Here is a 20,376-nt window from a genome sequence, read left to right on the forward strand (position 1 = left end):
CATGCAGAGGTGTGCAATCCAGCACTTTATCTAAACCTACAATGTCAAAACAACTGCTATCTAAGTTGGTGCTAATTGGCTACTTCAGGGACCGGTAAGCTAAAGTAGCTATGTATCGGTCTTATTGAAACCGCATTTGTGGGGAAGCATTTTCTGTACTGAGCAGAGGACGATTGATATGCTGGCTGCCATTGGTCGATATACTTATATTTGAGGGATCCTTATTTGTGAATGGTACAGTATAACAAGAGCAATGTCATTCCTGGCTGGCTGTAATATTGTATTTACATTCACTACCTGTTAATAAAATGTTTGTTCTGTCTTCACCTGACAAACTGACAACTTTTGTAGTTAAAACTCTAAAGATAGCTTATGTCATACGGATGCAAGCGTATGTCATTGTCACAAAATAAAAACCAAAATATTGTCATTGTATTATTATGGGCCTTGAAAATAATCTTGGATTACTGGATCCTGACTTGAAATGCAAAGTTCGGACATCACTTCGCTCTGAGTAAATGAACAACGTGTCACATATGACATTAAAAGTGCTTTTGCATTCATTTCTCTGAATGTCTGCATATGTGAGGGAAAAATATCCCCTTCACACATTCAGACATGACTAATCCATCCCACCCCCTTGAGGAGTTGTAACAGACTGTTCTGTTCTGAGCCCTCTATAGTCTCCCAGATTGTCTATGTGAGGGTCCTCTCTTCTGCAATCACTTAATAGCCCTTGACTGGAAACACAAACACGTGATGTAGGCTCACACAAACCTGCACATACACATTCAAGGTGTCCAGATATGTTTACAGATCCCACAGGAGGCTGGTGAGGGGAGTAAGGCTCATAATACTGGCTTGAATGGAGTGAATAAAATGGATACCATTCCATTTATTCAGCTCCAGCCATTACTATGAGCCAGTCCTCACCAATTAAGGTGCCACTAGCCACCTGTGACAGACACCCAACCAGCACACTGGATATATTTTCATTCAAACTGCACATTGGATATATTTTTCTTTGTAACTGGTGGCTCAACTTCACTGTTTCCTGCTGTTGAAATATTGCAACCATTATCCTTGATTGTATGCATGATTGGGTTATAGTTCCCCAAACTATTTCTAACCTCATATCCGGTATTAACCCCAGTTATGTGGCAGTTCTTTATTGTTGTTTCTACTGTCTGGTTCCATTTCGGTCCTTAGTCCCTTCCACTAGCTCCTGGCCTTCGATAACCACAGTTATGAAAGGACTGGATAGGTGGAAGCATAGATGATGGCTCAACAAGCTCAATCCAAGTGGAGCTTTTGCAATTTTGCTTTCCAATCCAGTCCATAAAACAAAGGGGTAGGTAGCAGCAAGAGCCTAGGTGCTGAAATGGTACCGGACCTATGTTAATACTCTTGCCTTAAAAAGTTATATTATCTTGTCACCTTTTATATGAAATCAAATGAAATGAGGAAGAACAACTTAGTCTACTTCTAGCTGAGTTATTCCAAGTGTCTATAAGGGAACAACTATGCAGCAGCAACGTTTACAACCATCAGCGACAGCATGACACTATTCTGCCTGGCAATTCAGTTCATATTTGGTTGACTTTGGTTTTGATGGGGGAACAGGGATGGTTCTCACACTACCTTCCATAAGGGGCTTTTTCAGTACCTTATGTCTAAAAACGTATGACTGCAATTGCTTGAAATCCTAAAACAAAAACAGATAACAAAGACATTTTAAAACAGTTAGCGGTGATGACATTGAACATCACACAAAAGTACAAAGTGCTATATGAAAATATGGTTAAATCGACACACTAAGTTAAAGCTATTCCAAGGCAAGGGGGTTTAAGATAGAAATACATCACTGCAATCCCATTCCTACATAAATTAATCTATGGAAAACTCCAAAACCCTAGTTATGTTTGGATGTTGTTGTGTGTACTAAAATGGACTATGTCGGTCATCAGCATTATAATGGTAAATTTGCAAGTGATATAGCATTGTTGACACTAACCAAATGAAATGTCAACCATTATCCCATGGCTTGAGCTACGTGGTTGAGCCAAACCACTTGTATATCTGTATTTAAAGAATCCCATAATTGTTGAACAGAAGTGCAATTATGGCGTAGTTCTGTGCAGACACATTCAAAAATGTGTTACTGCCATAAAAATAGAAATTAGCTTCTTTTTTTTAATCAACCTGTGTGTGTGTGTGTACTGTATGTGTGTAAGTGTGTGCATGCATGGGTAATGGGTATGCGTGTCTGTTTTTGTGTTGTCATGTCACTGGAAGGCCTGGTGGAAGCGGGGCAGCGTGGTTGTTGTACTCAGGTTTGAGGTATAAGAGGAGGAGTGGCTGTGGAGGGGGCTGATACCCCCCCCGCTTCCCGCTGCCTCGTGGGAATCCGGGGGCTGGGGCGGCAGCTGGACGACAGACAGCGCCTCCTCTGGCTGGTAGGGGACTCTTCCTAAACCCCCGCCGGCTGCCGCCTGGTGCCCATACGGGGGGCCATTCAAAGGCAGGAAGTTGAAGAGCTGTGAGAAGTCGAGCAACGACGAGGAGGCCAGCGACTCGCTCACTGCCACGATTTTGGACAGAGACACCTCGTCGGGCGAGGTCTCATCCAACGAGACCACCTGTGAGTCCAACTCCAGTTTGGAGGCGGAGGATAGCTGAGCCCCCTCAGCCCAGGAAGGCATGCCGCTCTGCAGTTCCATCAGATACGTCTCCAGTTCTCCCTTTAGATTCTGCTCCCTCTCCAGGGTGGAGATGGAGTATGAGGTAAGGTTGGAGCCCAGCTGGTACTTTAGGGAGAAGGGGTGTGGGGTATTGGGCTCTATGTCCAGGGGGGGCATGGTGGGGCAGTGGTGCTGGGGCAGGAGAGGGCCGTCGTAGAGGTTGAGCTGGAGCTGCCTGTGCGGCGCCGACATGGTGGCCAGCTCGCCCTTGACACCTCCAGCCATCCCGCAGGAGAAGGAGGAGTCCAGCGAATCGTCCGGCTCCATCTTGACCCTCAGCAGCTCGCGGGCGTGGCTCTTTTTCACATGGCGCGTCAGGTGGTCCTTCCGGCCGAATCTCTGGGCGCAGTACTGGCACAGGAAGTCCTTGCGGCCTGTGTGCACCACCATGTGGCGCCGCACGTCCTTGCGTGTGATGAAGCGGCGCTCGCAATGCTCGCACCTGTGCTTCTTCTCTTTGGTGCCAGCCGAGGACTTGCCGGCGTGGGTCTTGAGGTGCTCCAGGAGCAGGCCTGTGTTTGCGAATGGCTGCAGGCACACCTGGCAGGTGAGGTCTCCGCTGTTGGCCGCATGCAGGGCCAGGTGGCGCTTGAAGCCCAGCTTGGTGTTGTAGCTCTTGCTGCATTCCTGGCAGGCGAAGGCCTCCTTGTTGGGGTCGTGAGTGTGCAGGTGGTTCTTTAAGTGATCCTTGCGGTGGAACATTTTCTCACAGTACGTACACTTGTGGGTTTTCTCCGGAGAGTGTGTCGCCATATGCCTTTGAACACAGATGACATTCAATCAACACTTAATATTTCACCAATAATTATTTCTGCTTATTAGGGCCAGGACGATACCAGTATCGCGATACTCGTCAGTATCGTGGCAAGGAAACAAAACACGAAGCGGTATTCACTTCTTTAGGAAAACAGCCCTAATGTTGGAAACAAACATCATTATGTAGTCCTCCAGAGTCACATAAAAAAAAAATCCAAGCTATAGCACACAATATTTTACAGCAGGTTTTTAAAGGACCAAAGAGTTTGATCTGCTTCATGTTTTCATTTTTGCCATGGAAAAAATATTGAGATACTGGTATCGTCACAGCCCTAGTGCTTATGTAGGCATGCTAGTCAGGACACATATGTATGATCTTAAAACTTCAATAATCCATGAATGTATACAATGATAGACTACTAAAGATAACAACTACATATTACAGTAAGTGTTGTACATACAGATCAATACAGAATGGCCTACTAGAAGATAACGGGCGCCTGTTCTGTTACCGTAGCAGCTTGTATTTGGAGACAAAGGCTTTGGTGCAGTCCTGGTGGGAGCACCGGTACGGTCTATCTCCCGTGTGTGAGTACGAGTGCACCTTTAGTTTCTCCACGCTGTTGAAGGCCTTCTCACACAGCTGACAGGGAAAGTTCTTCCTGGGCTTGCTCCCTTCCGCTCTCTTGCACCTCCCTGTGGCCTCCGCGAGCCTGGCTTTATCTGGAATGTGGTCAAGGTGCCCCTGGGTTCCCGTGGCCATGGCACCCTAGGGCAGCGCGGCTGGCTGGACAGGGACGCGGATCCCACCTAGTGTCGACGACGCTTGTTCTCTATCCAGTTTTATGTGCTCAACACCGCCAGGACTCAGGGGCCTGATGATGTGTGTGTGTGTGTGTGAGAGAGAGAGAGAGTGAGAGAGAGAAAAGTCAATGTTACATTTACTTTTTAGTCATTTAGCAGACGCTCTTATCCAGAGCAACTTACAGTTAGTGAGTGCATACATTTTCATACTGGCCCCCCGTGGGAAACGAACCCACAACCCTGGCGTTGCAAGCGCCATGCTCTACCAACTGAGCTACAGGGGAAAAGTGTAAGAAGTTCTACTGCAATTCCATAGCATTCTACAAGTAGGGGAATACATTTGTTATTTGTATTATTTCCAGTTTCCAAATATTTCACAGATGAGGCTGAAGGTATATCAAATTCAATGAAAGTAGAGAGATGTACACTACCGTTCAAAAGTTTGGGGTCACTTAGAAATGGCCTTGTTTTCGAAAGAAAAGCAATTTGTCCATTAAAAGAACATAAAATTGATCAGAAATACAGTGTAGACATTGTTAATGTTGTAAATGGCTATTGTAGCTGGAAACGGCTGATTAAAAAAAATAAAAAATCTACATAGGCGTACAGAGGCCCATTATCAGGAACCATCAGTCCTGTGTTCCAATGGCACGTTGTGTTTGCTAATCCAAGTTTATTATTTTAAAAGGCTAATTGAACATTAGAAAACCCTTTTGCAATTATGTTAGCACAGCTGAAAACTGTTGTGCTGATTAAAGAAGCAATAAAACTGGCCTTCTTGAGACTAGTTGAGTTTCTGGAGCATCAGCAATTGTGGGTTCGATTACAGGATCAAAATGGCCAGAAACAAATAACTTTCTTCTGAAACTCGTCAGTCTATCCTTGTTCTGAGAAATGAAGGCTATTCCATGCGAGCAATTGCCAAGAAACTGAAGATCTCGTACAACGCTGTGTACTACTCCTTTCACAGAATAGCGCAAACTGGTTCTAACCAGAATAGAAAGAGGAGTGGGAGGCCCCAGTGCACAACTGAGCAAGAGGATAAATACATTAGAATGTCTAGTTTGAGAAACAGGCGCCTCACAGGTCCTCAACTGGCAGCTTCATTAAATAGTACCCGCAAAACACCAGTCTCAAAGTCAACAGTGAAGAGGCGTCTCCGGGATGCTGACCTTCTAGGCAGAGTTGCAAAGAAAAGCCATATCTCAGACTGCCCATCTTAATCTTTTCTTTTTATTGGCCAGTCTGAGATATGGCTTTTCCTTTGCAACTCTGCCTAGAAGGTCAGCATCCCGGAGTCGCCTCTTCACTGTTGATGTTGAGACCGGTGTTTTGCGGGTACTATTTAATGAAGCTGCCAGTTGAGGACCTGTGAGGCTGCACATTTTAACCCATATTTGTAGGATGAACAATCAGAGCAGTCTTATACAATTAAAGATGTGGTGAGCAAATCATGCTGAAAAAAGACAGTTCTATTCATTAACCAACAACAAAATACAATGGTTGTGATACAATTAGTCATAGATGCATAATTCATAAAAATTTATTAGAATGCTAGTGAAAAATAATGGAGGTGTTCTAATAATATGCCATTTAGCAGACGCTTTTATCCAAAGCGACTTACAGTCATGTGTGCATACATTTTTGCGTATGGGTGGTCCCGGGGATCAAACCCACTACCTTGGTGTTACAAGCGCCGTGCTCTACCAGCTGAGCTACAGAGGACCACAGCCGTTAACATCTTTAAAATGTTATGAAATCAAAAATAACCCTTTCTGATTAATCAAATGATTATCATAACCCTTTCTGGTGATCTGTATTCACAATGCACGTCTAAAAACGTCCAAATTAAAGCACTTAAAAACAGGTATTTAGAATTTCAACAGGGTTTACATATTTTAGTGTCTGAAGATGTTTTGATTGATTAGAAGTTAGTGTTCTGTCTCCGATAAGTTTTGTGATAATGAGGTTGGCAAATCATCTCTAAATTACCATGCTTCTTATTAAGACTAAACCTCTTTCTTAATGTAACATTAAACATACTTTTTTTCTCTTTCTCAATATCTGTCTAAGAACATTACTTTATAGACATATTAGACCATTGACATTAGATAAGGGCGGCAGGTAGCTTAGTGGTTAAGAGCGGTGTGTTAGTAACCGAAAGGTCGCTGGTTCTAATCGCCGACTAGGTGAAAAATCTGTTGATGTGCCCTTGAGCAAGGCACTTAACCCTAATTGCTCCTGTAAGTCGCTCTGGATAAGAGCGTCTGCTAAATGCCCCCCCAAAAAAAAGTAAACTATGTAGAACTGAATCATTGGGTTGTACTAATATTTCTGACACCATTCTCTCAATATTCATACACTGAAAAAAAATCAGAAAATACATAATCTCAGAGAGACAAGTGGAGCTCAAGCCCCAATTGAGTACTCCAATTTAAAGCACATCAACAGAGGCCATCTGCCTTGACAGGATTCAAAAATATACTGGCTCACTGGAATAGGTAAATTAAAATGTGTATTTTTTAGGTCAATAGCATGTCTTCTGATTTGAGCAGATGAAATAGACATTACATCAATAATGTAAAGATATTAAGTATGTCAAATGCTCTATCAATATCACAACTTTGGAGCCAATTGAAGATTTGATTCTACCTTACAGCAACAAGAAAATGTAACCTAATTTGTTTAATGTAACTTATCTCACCATCTAAGATATATGTTGCATGAAAACAAGTGATTTGTCTCAATTCCACATAATGAATGTCAGAGAAACAAAGTTACTTTTTTTTCTCATCATCTGGTGCAAAGTCTTCTAAAATACAAACTTTATTAAATTATATTATTATATTATATTATTATAATTATTATATTATAAATTATATCAAATCAAAGACAAACAAAAGGCTTATATTTAATACAATACAATAAACCAAAAACTCCATGCATATAGTCAAGTTATTATATTATGATAGGTAAAAGAATGCAATGATTTGCACACACTGTGACATTACGTAAAACTATATTTAGCATTTAATGAAACGTTTTTTGTTGTTGCTGCATGCCAGCATCTATATGCATTATATAAATGACGATCAAACCGGTTTATAAACGATGAAACGAAAGGCAAGGGAAAGCCTCTCTTTAATTGAAAACGTTTTCTCCATGTGAGAAAACCAATTTAGCAAAGCAAAGCATCCACTTCAAAAGCAGGGTTTACACATCTTGCCATTCACCATATGAGCCAAATATTTATTACATAGAAGACAACGTCAACATATTGGCTGAACATGCACAATATGATATCCATAGCGCAACTGTGCCATTCAAAAGAAACCTTCCCAAAACAGACATGACTAAACCCCAAGCCAAACAGCTGTGTGTGAACCCATCTCGAGTTCACTTGTAGGCTACAGGTTTTGCCATGTTGCTATGGGCTCCTCGTGCATCCTATAGCCATGAGAAGCAACATTCAGATAGCAGGGGCTAATTGCTATGGCTAACAATAACCTGGGAATAGTTTTCTACATGACACAAAAAACAGGTAGCCTACTGTATCAGTGCATTATACATGCAATGCTACTAATCATCATGTCCAATCTGAATATGATATATAAGCAACCTGCAAATATAAACATTTTAAATAGTCGAATCAAAGTCAATGGGACGTGATTTTTATATGATAACACAGTAGAGCAGCGTAACAGCATCCAACGCCTGTTGTTAAACACGTTTAAATGTCACGTGCACAAGTACAGCGAAATGGCTTAGTATAACTCTTTCTGTACAAAATAGACGGACATAAACAATAAAATGTTTAGCATCTCCTAATTAGTTTGCCCGCAGTTCTCCCTCCATTTTGGTTGTTTATGGTATTGACAAGCAACTTCTTCTCTTCGATACTTGTCTATGTAAACTAACTCAAAGTTGCACTGTCATCTCAGATTTTAGTCAAATACGCGTTTGGTCTATACATTCTGGATGAAAACATAGTTAATACAGAGATAATTCAATCGCAATACACATATTACATTTCGTGTTTAATGCATGTTTCAGCGATACAAATATGCTTCTATCGATCAGGGTATGTTTACAGTGGTTTCAGGTGTACATGTGAGTAAAATAAAAACGGAATGCGCACAGTATGCATTTGTTATAATGTTGATATAGGCTAAGTGCGCGTGTGTTCCCGTCGGCTGTGCTCGCAGCACTGTTGATGATATATTCAGAAGAATAAATAAAACTAACCAAAATGGCAAAGCTTTTTAAAACTTTTCTCAACTCAACTATTTAATCGTTGTTGACATTCATTAGCATGCAACGTAGTCATGACTAGCACTAATGACACAATTTATATAACTTTTCTTAATATTTAAGCTATGTCTTCCTTTGGTTTCCTCTGAGGTCCCAAACTGGGTGCTGATTAACCAAACTCCCCCCCCAGCTCACCCCTCTCTCATAATTTGAATAACCCCGATATTTTAATTCAAGAACCCCGTAACAATTTACTTAAATCACGCCAAACTCACCCCAGGAGCTTTAACATCCTTTCTGCTGAGTTTTTCTTGACTTTCAACTATTTTCCGAATTTTTAACAATTTTTTTATCATATTTTTTGCTAGACGCGGCGGCCCTGAAAATTGTTTGCTTTCCCCTCTTTCCAGCAGCCATTGTGTATGCGCTGCGATGCAACCAAACATACATTTTGGCCACGCCCACTCAATATCCCTCCCAACTCTTATTTTTGATTTGTGTAACGTACTGTCACTTTCATTATTCAGCGTCCTTGATAGTCCCTTTTAATAAAGCTCAATTTTCGGACTCGCTAGTGATACTGTCAATCGCATTGACTTAGATTTAGTTTTATTTATAACAATAGGTGGGCTAAATATGTCATTAGAATCGTCCTATTGGCTAATTGAACTGTCAGTTAACTGAAAAGTACACGGTCGTCGGTTCTGTATTATGTTGTGTTGGTCAGTTTTGCTGTCAATTTGTTGCAAACGTGATGATCGTAGTGCGATGTTGTTAAATTACGTTCGGAGTGACATTAGGGAATAGATACACACGTATTCAAGATGTTTCCATAACATCAAGAAAAGTAAGTGTGGCACACGCTGAGTAGTCATTTAGATTTTACCTAAGCATGACGATGGCAGTCGACACAATGGCAAACTCGAAGCGCACATTGATTTGTGTAAGGTTAGCTGTCGCGTGTTGGATAACATCATTACCAAACGATTCGACTTCATGTCTAGCTAGCTAACTTAGATATGCTAAGTTAGCTGCAGCACTATCATAGCCAATTTGGGGGAAAGCCATACAAATTGTCGAGGTAAACTTTTGACTTTGCAGTGTCACTTTTTGTCACATCAGTTATCAGAGAGCCTCGTTAGCCCTCTTGCTGGCTTTTTTACTATATAGCTGATATAGTTGCCATAGCTTACTGCCTCGCACTCATTCGAAGGTCAATTACATTTTGTAGTTTGAGCTGTTGCAAATTCCAACAATGTCGCAAGTTGCAATTATTAGCTTGCAGTTCCTGAAATTATTAATTGGAAGTTTCACACATCTGATATTTAGGCCTAGTCAGTCATTGATGTTGCCACACTTGAGAATCATATATCATTGGGTCCATCCCTGACCTTGTATGTTTCATTGTAGCCATCAAACGTGATGTGATGTTTTGATAAATTGTTTAGTAGCTGCACGAGACAATGTATCGACTGAACAAATGTAATGCACATCTTTTTCACACAGACAGCAAGAAATTGACCAACAAAAAAAAAAAAACACACCAGGAAATCAGCTCCAAGTGATTTTAATTATGGAAATCTGTTCCCAAGTAGTCCCACGCATAATAGAAAGACACGTGATCGTATAAAAAATGTAAGCAAGGTTAGAAATGATGTTTTAGTCAAATATTATATCTGTTTGGGAATTTTGCGGTCATATTTGTAATTATGTTCCGGGCCCCCTACCATCCACGGCTGAATCTACACTGAACAAAAATATAAGCACAACATGCAATTTCAAATATTTTACTGAGTTACAGTTCAGTGCAGAGCCCCTGGAGCAATAGTAAGGGGTTAAGTGCCTTGCTCAAGGGCACAATGGCAGGCGATGGTATCTAGGATGATGCCGCCCCCCCCCCCCCCCCCCGGGATTTGAACCGGCAGCCCTTCCGGTTGCGCTAGGCTACCTGCCATCCCCAGCGGTCCCAAACAATTGCCACTCACAGGTCCTATGGACTTAACACAGGAGTCACCGCTGCTTCTTCTGTTTATCTTTCAGCACAACATCATGGTGAATAGGAGATGAGAAGGTGTGAAGCCTGACATGCCCACCGCTGAGGAGAGCCAGGAGACACTAGCTGCTATTGGAGGTAAGCCCTTCTGAGGCAGTGGAAAGACCATGCAGAAGAAAACACTGGAGCGGTGTGTGGATCACCCTTTCCAGTAAAGCTCTGGGACAGACACTTTCTTTATGAAGATCTGAGCGCTCCTCCACACACCTCACCATTATGAAAGCCGACCGTACCCCAAGAGGTGCCTCTGCAGGCTGATGATGGCACTGAAACCTGTCAAGCACCGATATCAATTTTAAAACACTACAGTATGCCCAGTGGTGTAGTGCTATTTCATTAGGTGCGGGAGCTTCTTTTTTTGATTGATTGAGATCAAATGATTGGCATGCAGTTTGGACATTTGTTTATTCACGATTCATTCAGGACTATCCTTATCATGGTAGCATCCACATTAATGTAGAAGGGTCTTATGCTCCGGCAGCACTACATTCCTGAGTATGCCTAATGCCACTTTCTGGCTATGAATGTGTATCACTGCTGAGGGGAGGACGGCTCATAATAATGTCTGGAACGACGCTAATGGTATTGGAATCAAACACATGGAAATCATGCGTTTGATGCATTTGATACCATTCCACCTATTCCGCTTCAGCCATTACCACAAGCCCGTCCTCCCCAATTAAGGTGCCACCAACCTCCTGTGATGTGCATAGTTGGTTAGTATGTGTGGAGATATATGGAGCTCTGTAAGATGCAAGTTGCCTTAATGAATCAAGTGTGTTAATATTTTTTTAAGAAAGAACTGAAAAGACTTGCCAGTATCTCTAAAATAAAATGAATGTGTATTTGTGAAAAGTGATTTTATTTATTAACATATTGGCACCTAGCCTGGTCCCAGATCTCTGTGCTTTAGCCAACATCTATGACTCGCTGTTCTGCTGTACAGTCTGACTTTGTTGCATTGTAAACGTCTATTCTGTTGGACACTCTTAAAATAATGACCACAAGAAGTAGCGTGGGCCTTTTTCAAATTCAATACATCCATGCTACCACAGTGTTTACACCATCACATACACTGAGTGTACAAAACATTATGAACACCTGCTCTTTCCATGACATAGACTGACCGGGTGAATCCAGGTGAAAGCTGTGATCCCTTATTGATGTTACTTGTTAAATCCACTTCAATCAATGTAGATGAAGGGAAGGAGATAATTGAGTCATGGATTGTGTATATGTGCCGTTCAGTGGGTGAATGGGCAAGACAAAATAATTAAGTGCCTTTGAAAGGGGTATGGTAGTAGGTGGCAGGTACACCGGTTTGTGTCAAGAACTGCGACGCTGCTGGGTTTTTCACGCTCAAAAATGTATTGTGTGTATCAAGAATGGTCCACCACCCGAAGAACATCCAGCCAACTTGACACAACTGTGGGAAGCATTGGAATCAACATGGGCCAGCGTCCCTGTGGAACGCTATTCATTGACTACAGCTCAGCGTTCAACACCATAGTGCCCTCAAAGCTCATCACTAAGCTAAGGACCCTGGGACTAAACACCTCCCTCTGCAACTGGATCCTGGACTTCCTGATGGGCCGCCCCCAGGTGGTAAGGGTAGGTAACAACACATCTGCCACGCTGATCCTCAACACGGGGGCCCCTCAGGGGTGCGTGCTCAGTCCCCTCCTGTACTCCCTGTTCACCCATGACTGCATGGCCAGGCACGATGCCAACACCATCATTAAGTTTGCCGATGACACAACAGTGGTAGGCCTGATCACCGACAACGAAGGGAGAGAGACCTGGCCGTGTGGTGCCAGGATAACAACCTCTCCCTCAACGTGATCAAGACAAAGGAGATGATTGTGGACTACAGGGGGAAAAAAGAGGACTGAGCACGCCCCCATTCTCATCGATGGGGCTGTAGTGGAACAGGTTGAGAGCTTCAAGTTGCTTGGTGTCCACATCACCAACAAACTATCATGGTCCAAACACACCAAGACAGTCGTAAAGAGGGCACGACAAAACCTATTTCCCCTTAGGAGAATGAAAAGATTTGGCATGGGTCCTCAGATCCTCAAAAAGTTCTACAGCTGCACCATTGAGAGCATCCTGACTGGTTGCATCACCGCCTGGTATGGCAACTGCTTGGCCTCCGACCGCAAGGTACTACACAGGGTAGTGCGTACGGCCCAGTACATCACTGGGTTCAAGCTTCCTGCCATCCAAGAACTCTATACCAGGCGGTGTCAGAGGAAGGCCCTAAAAATTGTCAAAGACTCCAACCACCCTAGTCATAGACTGTTCTCTCTGCTACCGCACGGCATGCAGTACCGGAGCGCTAAGTCTAGGTCCAAAAGGCTTCTTAACAGCTTCAACCCCCAAGCCATAAGACTCCTGAACAGCTAATCATGGCTACCCACACTATTTGCATTGTCCTAGAGGAAAACCTGGTTCAGTCTGCTTTCCACCAGACTGAACCAGGTTTTCCTCCAGGATTTTGCCTGTGCTTAGCTCCATTACGTTTCTGTTTTATCCTGAAAAACTCTGCATACACATAACATGATGCAGCTACCACTATGCTTGAAAATTTGGAGAGTGGTACTCCGTAATGTGTTGTATTGGATTTGCCCCAAACATAACGCTTTTTATTCAGGACAAAAGGTTAATTTGTTTGCCACATTTTTTTGTAGTTTTACTTTAGTGCCTTATTGTGAACAGGATGCATGTTTGGGGATATTTCTATTCTGTACAGGCTTCCTTTTCACTCTGTCATTGTGGAGTAACTACAATGTTGTTGATCCATCCTCAGTTTTCTCCTATCACAGCCATTAAACTCTGTAACTGTTTTAAAGTCACCTTTGTCCTTACAGGGAAATACCTGAGTGGTTTCCTTCTTCTCCGGCAACTGAGTTAGGAGGACTCCTGTGACTTTGTAGTGACTGGGTGTATTGATACACCATCCAAAGTGTAATATCAACTTCATCATGCTCAAAGGGATATTCAATGTCAGCTTTTTTTTATACCCATCTACCAATAGGTGCCATTTTTTTGTGAGGCATTGGAAAACCTCTCTGGTCTTTGTGGTTGAATCTGTGTTTGAAATTCACTGCTCGACTGAGGGACCTGACAGATAATTGTATATGTGGGGTACAGAGATGAGGTATTCATTCAAAAATCATGTTAAACACTATTGCACATGTCCATGCAACTTGTCATGTGACTTGTTAAGCACATTTCTACTCCTGAACTTATTTAGGCTTGTCATAACAAAAGGGTTGAATACTTGACTCAAGGCATTTCAGCTTTTCATTTTTTATTAATTTGTAAACATTATGAAAAACAAAATTCCACTTTGACATTATGGGGTATTGTGTGTGTGTGTGTGTGTGTGTAGGCCAGTGACAAAAAATCTCAATTTAATCCATTTTCAATTCAGGCTGTAACACAACAAAATATGGAAAAAGTCAAGAGGTGTGAATACTTTCTGAAGGCACTGTATATATTTTTATCATGTAATGTAGTTTCGGTTTTATGCCAGCAGACTGAGCTATTGCTTTTGCATTACTGTTCCAGAGCCACTCACACTGGGGGTGCTTTAATTACAGACTCACCCACACATTACCCTGCTTTCTGAAATCTGGGTATAGAGGTCTGCAGCAAGGTTGGTTTTCATTGTTCCCCTCTAATCAGGGACTGATAAGGAGGGTTGTTAAATGTCTTAAGGGTGACTGACCACTAATACTGTGAGGATGCTCCCGCTTTGCTGATTCATTGCGTGTTTTTCCATGGCAAATGTTGAGATTATACCTATTATCAACAACCTCCTGCATACAATAGGTGTGCACTACAACATTGTGGCTCTCAGAGCACAGATTAAGAGTTGCAATAATAGTCAAACAAGCAATCAAGTTAACAATGTCTCTTAATCAGTGCCAACCTATCACTTGCAACAGATGTCCTACTTTTTTTGAATGGCACAAAGAAACACATTTAAGGCTTTCCAAACATGCACAACTTTCCATATTAATATGAGGCATGGTAAATCATTAAGACATGATGAACGATTGGGATAATCTGAAATGATAACCATGGCTGCAAATGAATAATGATGATATGTGCCATCATTTCACACTATCACATAAGTTAAAAGAACAACAGCAACCTTCAAAGTGTACTTTGGCATATTATAAAATTATTAAAGTTTCTTAGCAGCTTTATTTCCATGGCAATGTATTACAACTTTTTTTTTTTAAATACATTTTTGATGCGGATACTGATGAAATATCTACATAATAAGACAACATAATTAAGGCTAAAAATACATATACTTCAAATCAAATACATAAGAGAAAGAAATCATTCAACAACCGCTTTAAGCTACCAGCTTTTGTAAATAATTAATACATTTCAAGTGACTCTCCAGAAGAGAAATCTCATTGGACGTGAATATCCAATGGCGTAAGAGCACACATTTACTTCATTTTCCCACACAATAGTAAAACACAAGAGGAAGCAACATATATGGCAGAATTAGTCAGCAGAGTTTCATACAAGCATACTGTTAATGGCTCTTTTGTACATCCTTCGTATGCAATAATTATTTGCACATTAACAATCAAATACTACAATGTATTTAATGTACAGGTATGTAGGATATACATTACTTCCATAAAAAAAAACTGAAATATTACTTCCATTATAATAGCCGGAAAAGTGTTTTAAAATGTAGGATACACTACCGGTCAAAAGTTTTAGATCACCAACTCATTCAAGGGTTTTCTTTATTTTTACTATTTTCTACATTGTAGAATAATAGTGAAGACATCAAAACTATGAAATAACACACATGGAATCATGTAGTAACCAAAAAAGTGTTAAACAAATCCAAATATATGTTATACTTGAGATTTTTCAAATAGCCACCCTTTGCCTTGATGACAGCTTTGCACAATTGGCATTCTCTCAACCAGCTTCACCTGGAATGCTTTTCCAAAAGTCTTGAAGGAGTTCCCACATATGCTGAGCACCTGTTGGCTGCTTTTCCTTCACTCTGTGGTCCGACTCATCCCAAACTATCTCAATTTGGTTGAGGTCAGGGGATTTTTATTTTTTTGGAGGTCATCTGATGCAGCACTCCATCACTCTCCTTCTTGGTAAAATAGCCCTTACATAGCCTGGAGGTGTGTTGGGTCATTGTCCTGTTGAAAAACTAATTATACTCCCACTAAGCCCAAACCAGATGGGATGGCGTATCGCTGCAGAGTGCTGAGGTAGCCATGCTGGTTAAGTGTGCCTTGAATTCTAAATAAATCACAGACAGTGTCACCAGCAAAGCACGCCCACACCATAACACCTCCTCCTCAATGTGTCACGTTGTATACTGATAGAAGACAGGTGCAGGAATGCGTAACAGTTTTTTTTATTACTCTACCCAACATAAGGTACGTCATGGAAAACGACGGGGACGAAGCCCAAAACAAACACGTGTATATATGTGTATATATATGTATATGTGTGTGTGTGTGTATATATGTGTGTGTATATGTATGTACAGTGGGGAGAACAAGTATTTGATAAACTGTCGATTTTGCAGGTTTTCCTACTTACAAAGCATGTAGAGGTCTGTAATTTTTTATCATAGGTACACTTCAACTGTGAGAGACGGAATCTAAAACAAAAATCCAGAAAATCACATTGTATGATTTTTAAGTAATTAATTTGCATTTTATTGCATGACATAAGTATTTGATCACCTACCAACCAGTAAGAATTCCGGCTCTCACAGACCTGTTAGTTTTTCTTTAAGAAGCCCTCCTGTTCTCCACTCATTACCTGTATTAACTGCACCTGTTTGAACTCGTTACCTGTATAAAAGACACCTGTCCACACACTCAATCAAACAGACTCCAACCTCTCCACAATGGCCAAGACCAGAGAGCTGTGTAAGGACATCAGGGATAAAATTGTAGACCTGCACAAGGCTGGTCATTCACCCTCGGTCTGGGGCTCCATGCAAGATCTCACCTCATGGGGCATCAATGATCATGAGGAAGGTGAGGGATCAGCCCAGAACTACACGGCAGGACCTGGTCAATGACCTGAAGAGAGCTGGGACCACAGTCTCAAAGAAAACCATTAGTAACACACTACGCCGTCATGGATTAAAATCCTGCAGCGCACGCAAGGTCCCCCTGCTCAAGCCAGCGCATGTCCAGGCCCGTCTGAAGTTTGCCAATTACCATCTGGATGATCCAGAGGAGGAATGGGAGAAGGTCATGTGGTCTGATGAGACAAAAATAGAGCTTTTTGGTCTAAACTCCACTCGCCGTGTTGGAGGAAGAAGAAGGATGAGTACAACCCCAAGAACACCATCCCAACCGTGAAGCATGGAGGTGGAAACATCATTCTTTGGGGATGCTTTTCTGCAAAGGGGACAGGACGACTACACCGTATTGAGGGGAGGATGGATGGGGCCATGTATCGCGAGATCTTTGCCAACAACCTCCTTCCCTCAGTATGAGCATTGAAGATGGGTCGTGACTGGGTCTTCCAGCATGACAACGACCCGAAACACACAGCCAGGGCAACTAAGGAGTGGCTCCGTAAGAAGCATCTCAAGGTCCTGGAGTGGCCTAGCCAGTCTCCAGACCTGAACCCAATAGAAAATCTTTGGAGGGAGCTGAAAGTCCGTATTGCCCAGCGACAGCCCCGAAACCTGAAGGATCTGGAGAAGGTCTGTATGGAGGAGTGGGCCAAAATCTCTGCTGCAGTGTGTGCAAACCTGGTCAAGACCTACAGGAAACGTATGATCTCTGTAATTGCAAACAAAGGTTTCTGTACCAAATATTAAGTTCTGCTTTTCTGATGTATCAAATACTTATGTCATGCAATAAAATGCAAATTAATTACTTAAAAATCATACAATGTGATTTTCTGGATTTTTGTTTTAGATTCCGTCTCTCACAGTTGAAGTGTACCTATGATAAAAATTACAGACCTCTACATGCTTTGTAAGTAGGAAAACCTGCAAAATCGGCAGTGTATCAAATACTTGTTCTCCCCACTGTGTGTGTGTGTATGTATATATATATATATACAGTGAGGGAAAAAAAGTATTTGATCCCCTGCTGATTTTGTACGTTTGCCCACTGACAAAGAAATTATCAGTCTATAATTTTAATGGTAGGTTTATTTGAATAGTGAGAGAAAGAATAACAACAACAAAATGTTATGAATTGATTTGCATTTTAATGAGGGAAATAAGTATTTGACCCCCTCTCAATCAGAAAGATTTCTGGCTCCCAGGTGTCTTTTATACAGGTAACGAGCTGAGATTAGGAGCACACTCTTAAACGGAGTGCTCCTAATCTCAGCTTGTTACCTGTATAAAAGACACCTGTCCACAGAAGCAATCAATCAATCAGATTCCAAACTCTCCACCATGGCCAAGACCAAAGAGCTCTCCAAGAATGTCAGGGACAAGATTGTAGACCTACACAAGGCTGGAATGGGCTACAGGACCATCGCCAAGCAGCTTGGTGAGAAGGTGACAACAGTTGGTGCGATTATTCGCAAATGGAAGAAACACAAAAGAACTGTCAATCTCCCTCGGCCTGGGGCTCCATGCAAGATCTCACCTCGTGGAGTTGCAATGATCATGAGAACGGTGAGGAATCAGCCCAAAACTACACGGGGGGATCTTGTCAATGATCTCAAAGCAGCAGGGACCATCGTCACCAAGAAAACAATTGTTAACACACTATGCCGTGAAGGACTGAAATCCTGCAGCGCCCGCAAGGTCCCCCTGCTCAAGAAAGCACATATACATGCCCGTCTGAAGTTTGCCAATGAACATCTGAATGATTCAGAGGAGAACTGGGTGAATGTGTTGTGGTCAGATGAGACCAAAATGGAGCTCTTTGGCATCAACTCAACTCGCCGTGTTTGGAGGAGGAGGAATGCAGCCTATTACCCCAAGAACACCATCCCCACCGTCAAACATGGAGGTGGAAACATTATGCTTTGGGGGTGTTTTTCTTCTAAGGGGACAGGAAAACTTCACCGCATCAAAGGGATGATGGACGGGGCCATGTACCGTCAAATCTTGGGTGAGAACCTCCTTCCCTCAGCCAGGGCATTGAAAATGGGCCGTGGATGGGTATTCCAGTATGACAATAACCCAAAACACACGGCCAAGGCAACAAAGGAGTGGCTCAAGAAGAAGCACATTAAGGTCCTGGAGTGGCCTAGCCAGGCTCCAGACCTTAATCCCATTGAACATCTGTGGAGGGAGCTGAAGGTTCGAGTTGCCAAACGTCAGCCTCGAAACCTTAATGACTTGGAGAAGATCTGCAAAGAGGAGTGGGACAAAATCCCTCCTGAGATGTGTGCAAACCTGGTGGCCAACTACAAGAAACGTCTGACCTCTGTGATTGCCAACAAGGGTTTTGCCACCAAGTACTAAGTAATGTTTTGCAGAGGGGTCAAATACTTATTTCCCTCATTAAAATGCAAACCAATTTATAATTTTTTTTACATGCATTTTTCTGGATTTTTTTGTTGTTATTCTGTCTCTCACTGTTCAAATAAACCTACCATTAAAATTATAGACTGATAATTTCTTTGTCAGTGGGCAAACGTACAAAATCAGCAGGGGATCAAATACTTTTTTCCCTCACTGTGTGTGTATATATATATATATATATATATATATATATATATATATATATAGTGGGGGAAAAAAGTATTTAGTCAGCCACCAATTGTGCAAGTTCTCCCACTTAAAAAGATGAGAGAGGCCTGTAATTTTCATCATAGGTACACGTCAACTATGACAGACAAAATGAGAAAAAAAATCCAGAAAATCACATTGTAGGATTTTTTATGAATTTATTTGCAAATTATGGTGGAAAATAAGTATTTGGTCAATAACAAAAGTTTCTCAATACTTTGTTATATACCCTTTGTTGACAATGACACAGGTCAAACGTTTTCTGTAAGTCTTCACAAGGTTTTCACACACTGTTGCTGGTATTTTGGCCCATTCCTCCATGCAGATCTCCTCTAGAGCAGTGATGTTTTGGGGCTGTCGCTGGAAAACACGGACTTTCAACTCCCTTCAAAGATTTTCTATGGGGTTGAGATCTGGAGACTGGCAAGGCCACTCCAGGACCTTGAAATGCTTCTTACGAAGCCACTCCGGTGTGTTTGGGATCATTGTCATGCTGAAAGACCCAGCCACGTTTCATCTTCAATGCCCTTGCTGATGGAAGGAGGTTTTCACTCAAAATCTCATGATACATGGCCCCATTCATTCTTTCCTTTACACGGATCAGTCGTCCTGGTCCCTTTGCAGAAAAACAGCCCCAAAGCATGATGTTTCCACCCCCATGCTTCACAGTAGGTATGGTGTTCTTTGGATGCAACTCAGCATTCTTTGTCCTCCAAACACGACGAGTTGAGTTTTTACCAAAAAGTTATATTTTGGTTTCATCTGACCATATGACATTCTCCCAATCCTCTTCTGGATCATCCAAATGCACTCTAGCAAACTTCAGACGGGCCTGGACATGTACTGGCTTAAGCAGGGGGACACGTCTGGCACTGCAGGATTTGAGTCCCTGGCGGCGTAGTGTGTTACTGATGGTAGGCTTTGTTACTTTGGTCCCAGCTCTCTGCAGGTCATTCACTAGGTCCCCCGTGTGGTTCTGGGATTTTTGCTCACCGTTCTTGTGATCATTTTGATCCCACGGGGTGAGATCTTGCGTGGAG

The 20,376-nt window shown here is 42.1% G+C and overlaps 1 protein-coding gene across 1 annotated transcript; it reads right to left on the minus strand.

Annotated features, from left to right (window-relative positions):
• Positions 1-1,108: 1,108 nt before the first annotated feature.
• Positions 1,109-8,894, minus strand: LOC311109124 (zinc finger protein PLAG1-like). The gene is made up of 3 exons (XM_084151935.1): positions 8,828-8,894; positions 4,010-4,372; positions 1,109-3,498 (listed from the first exon to the last, which is right to left on the minus strand). Exons 2-3 carry the CDS (start codon positions 4,258-4,260, stop codon positions 2,286-2,288), a joined length of 1,464 nt encoding a protein of 487 aa, XP_084008061.1. The 5' UTR covers positions 4,261-4,372; positions 8,828-8,894; the 3' UTR covers positions 1,109-2,285.
• Between the last annotated feature and the right edge of the window lie 11,482 nt (positions 8,895-20,376).

This window comes from Coregonus lavaretus (genome assembly GCF_964263955.1).
Source record: "Coregonus lavaretus genome assembly, chromosome: 34".
Taxonomy (NCBI): domain Eukaryota; kingdom Metazoa; phylum Chordata; class Actinopteri; order Salmoniformes; family Salmonidae; genus Coregonus; species Coregonus lavaretus.

What these genes read in the sequence shown, in the direction of transcription:
- LOC311109124 (XM_084151935.1), bottom strand. Translation starts at nt 4,260, where the DNA reads ATGGCCACGGGAACCCAGGGGCACCTTGACCACATTCCAGATAAAGCC. An exon ending in TCCAAATACAAGCTGCTACG is followed by an intron (nt 3,499 to 4,009) that starts GTAACAGAACAG and finishes CTGTGTTCAAAG; the next exon opens with GCATATGGCGACACACTCTC.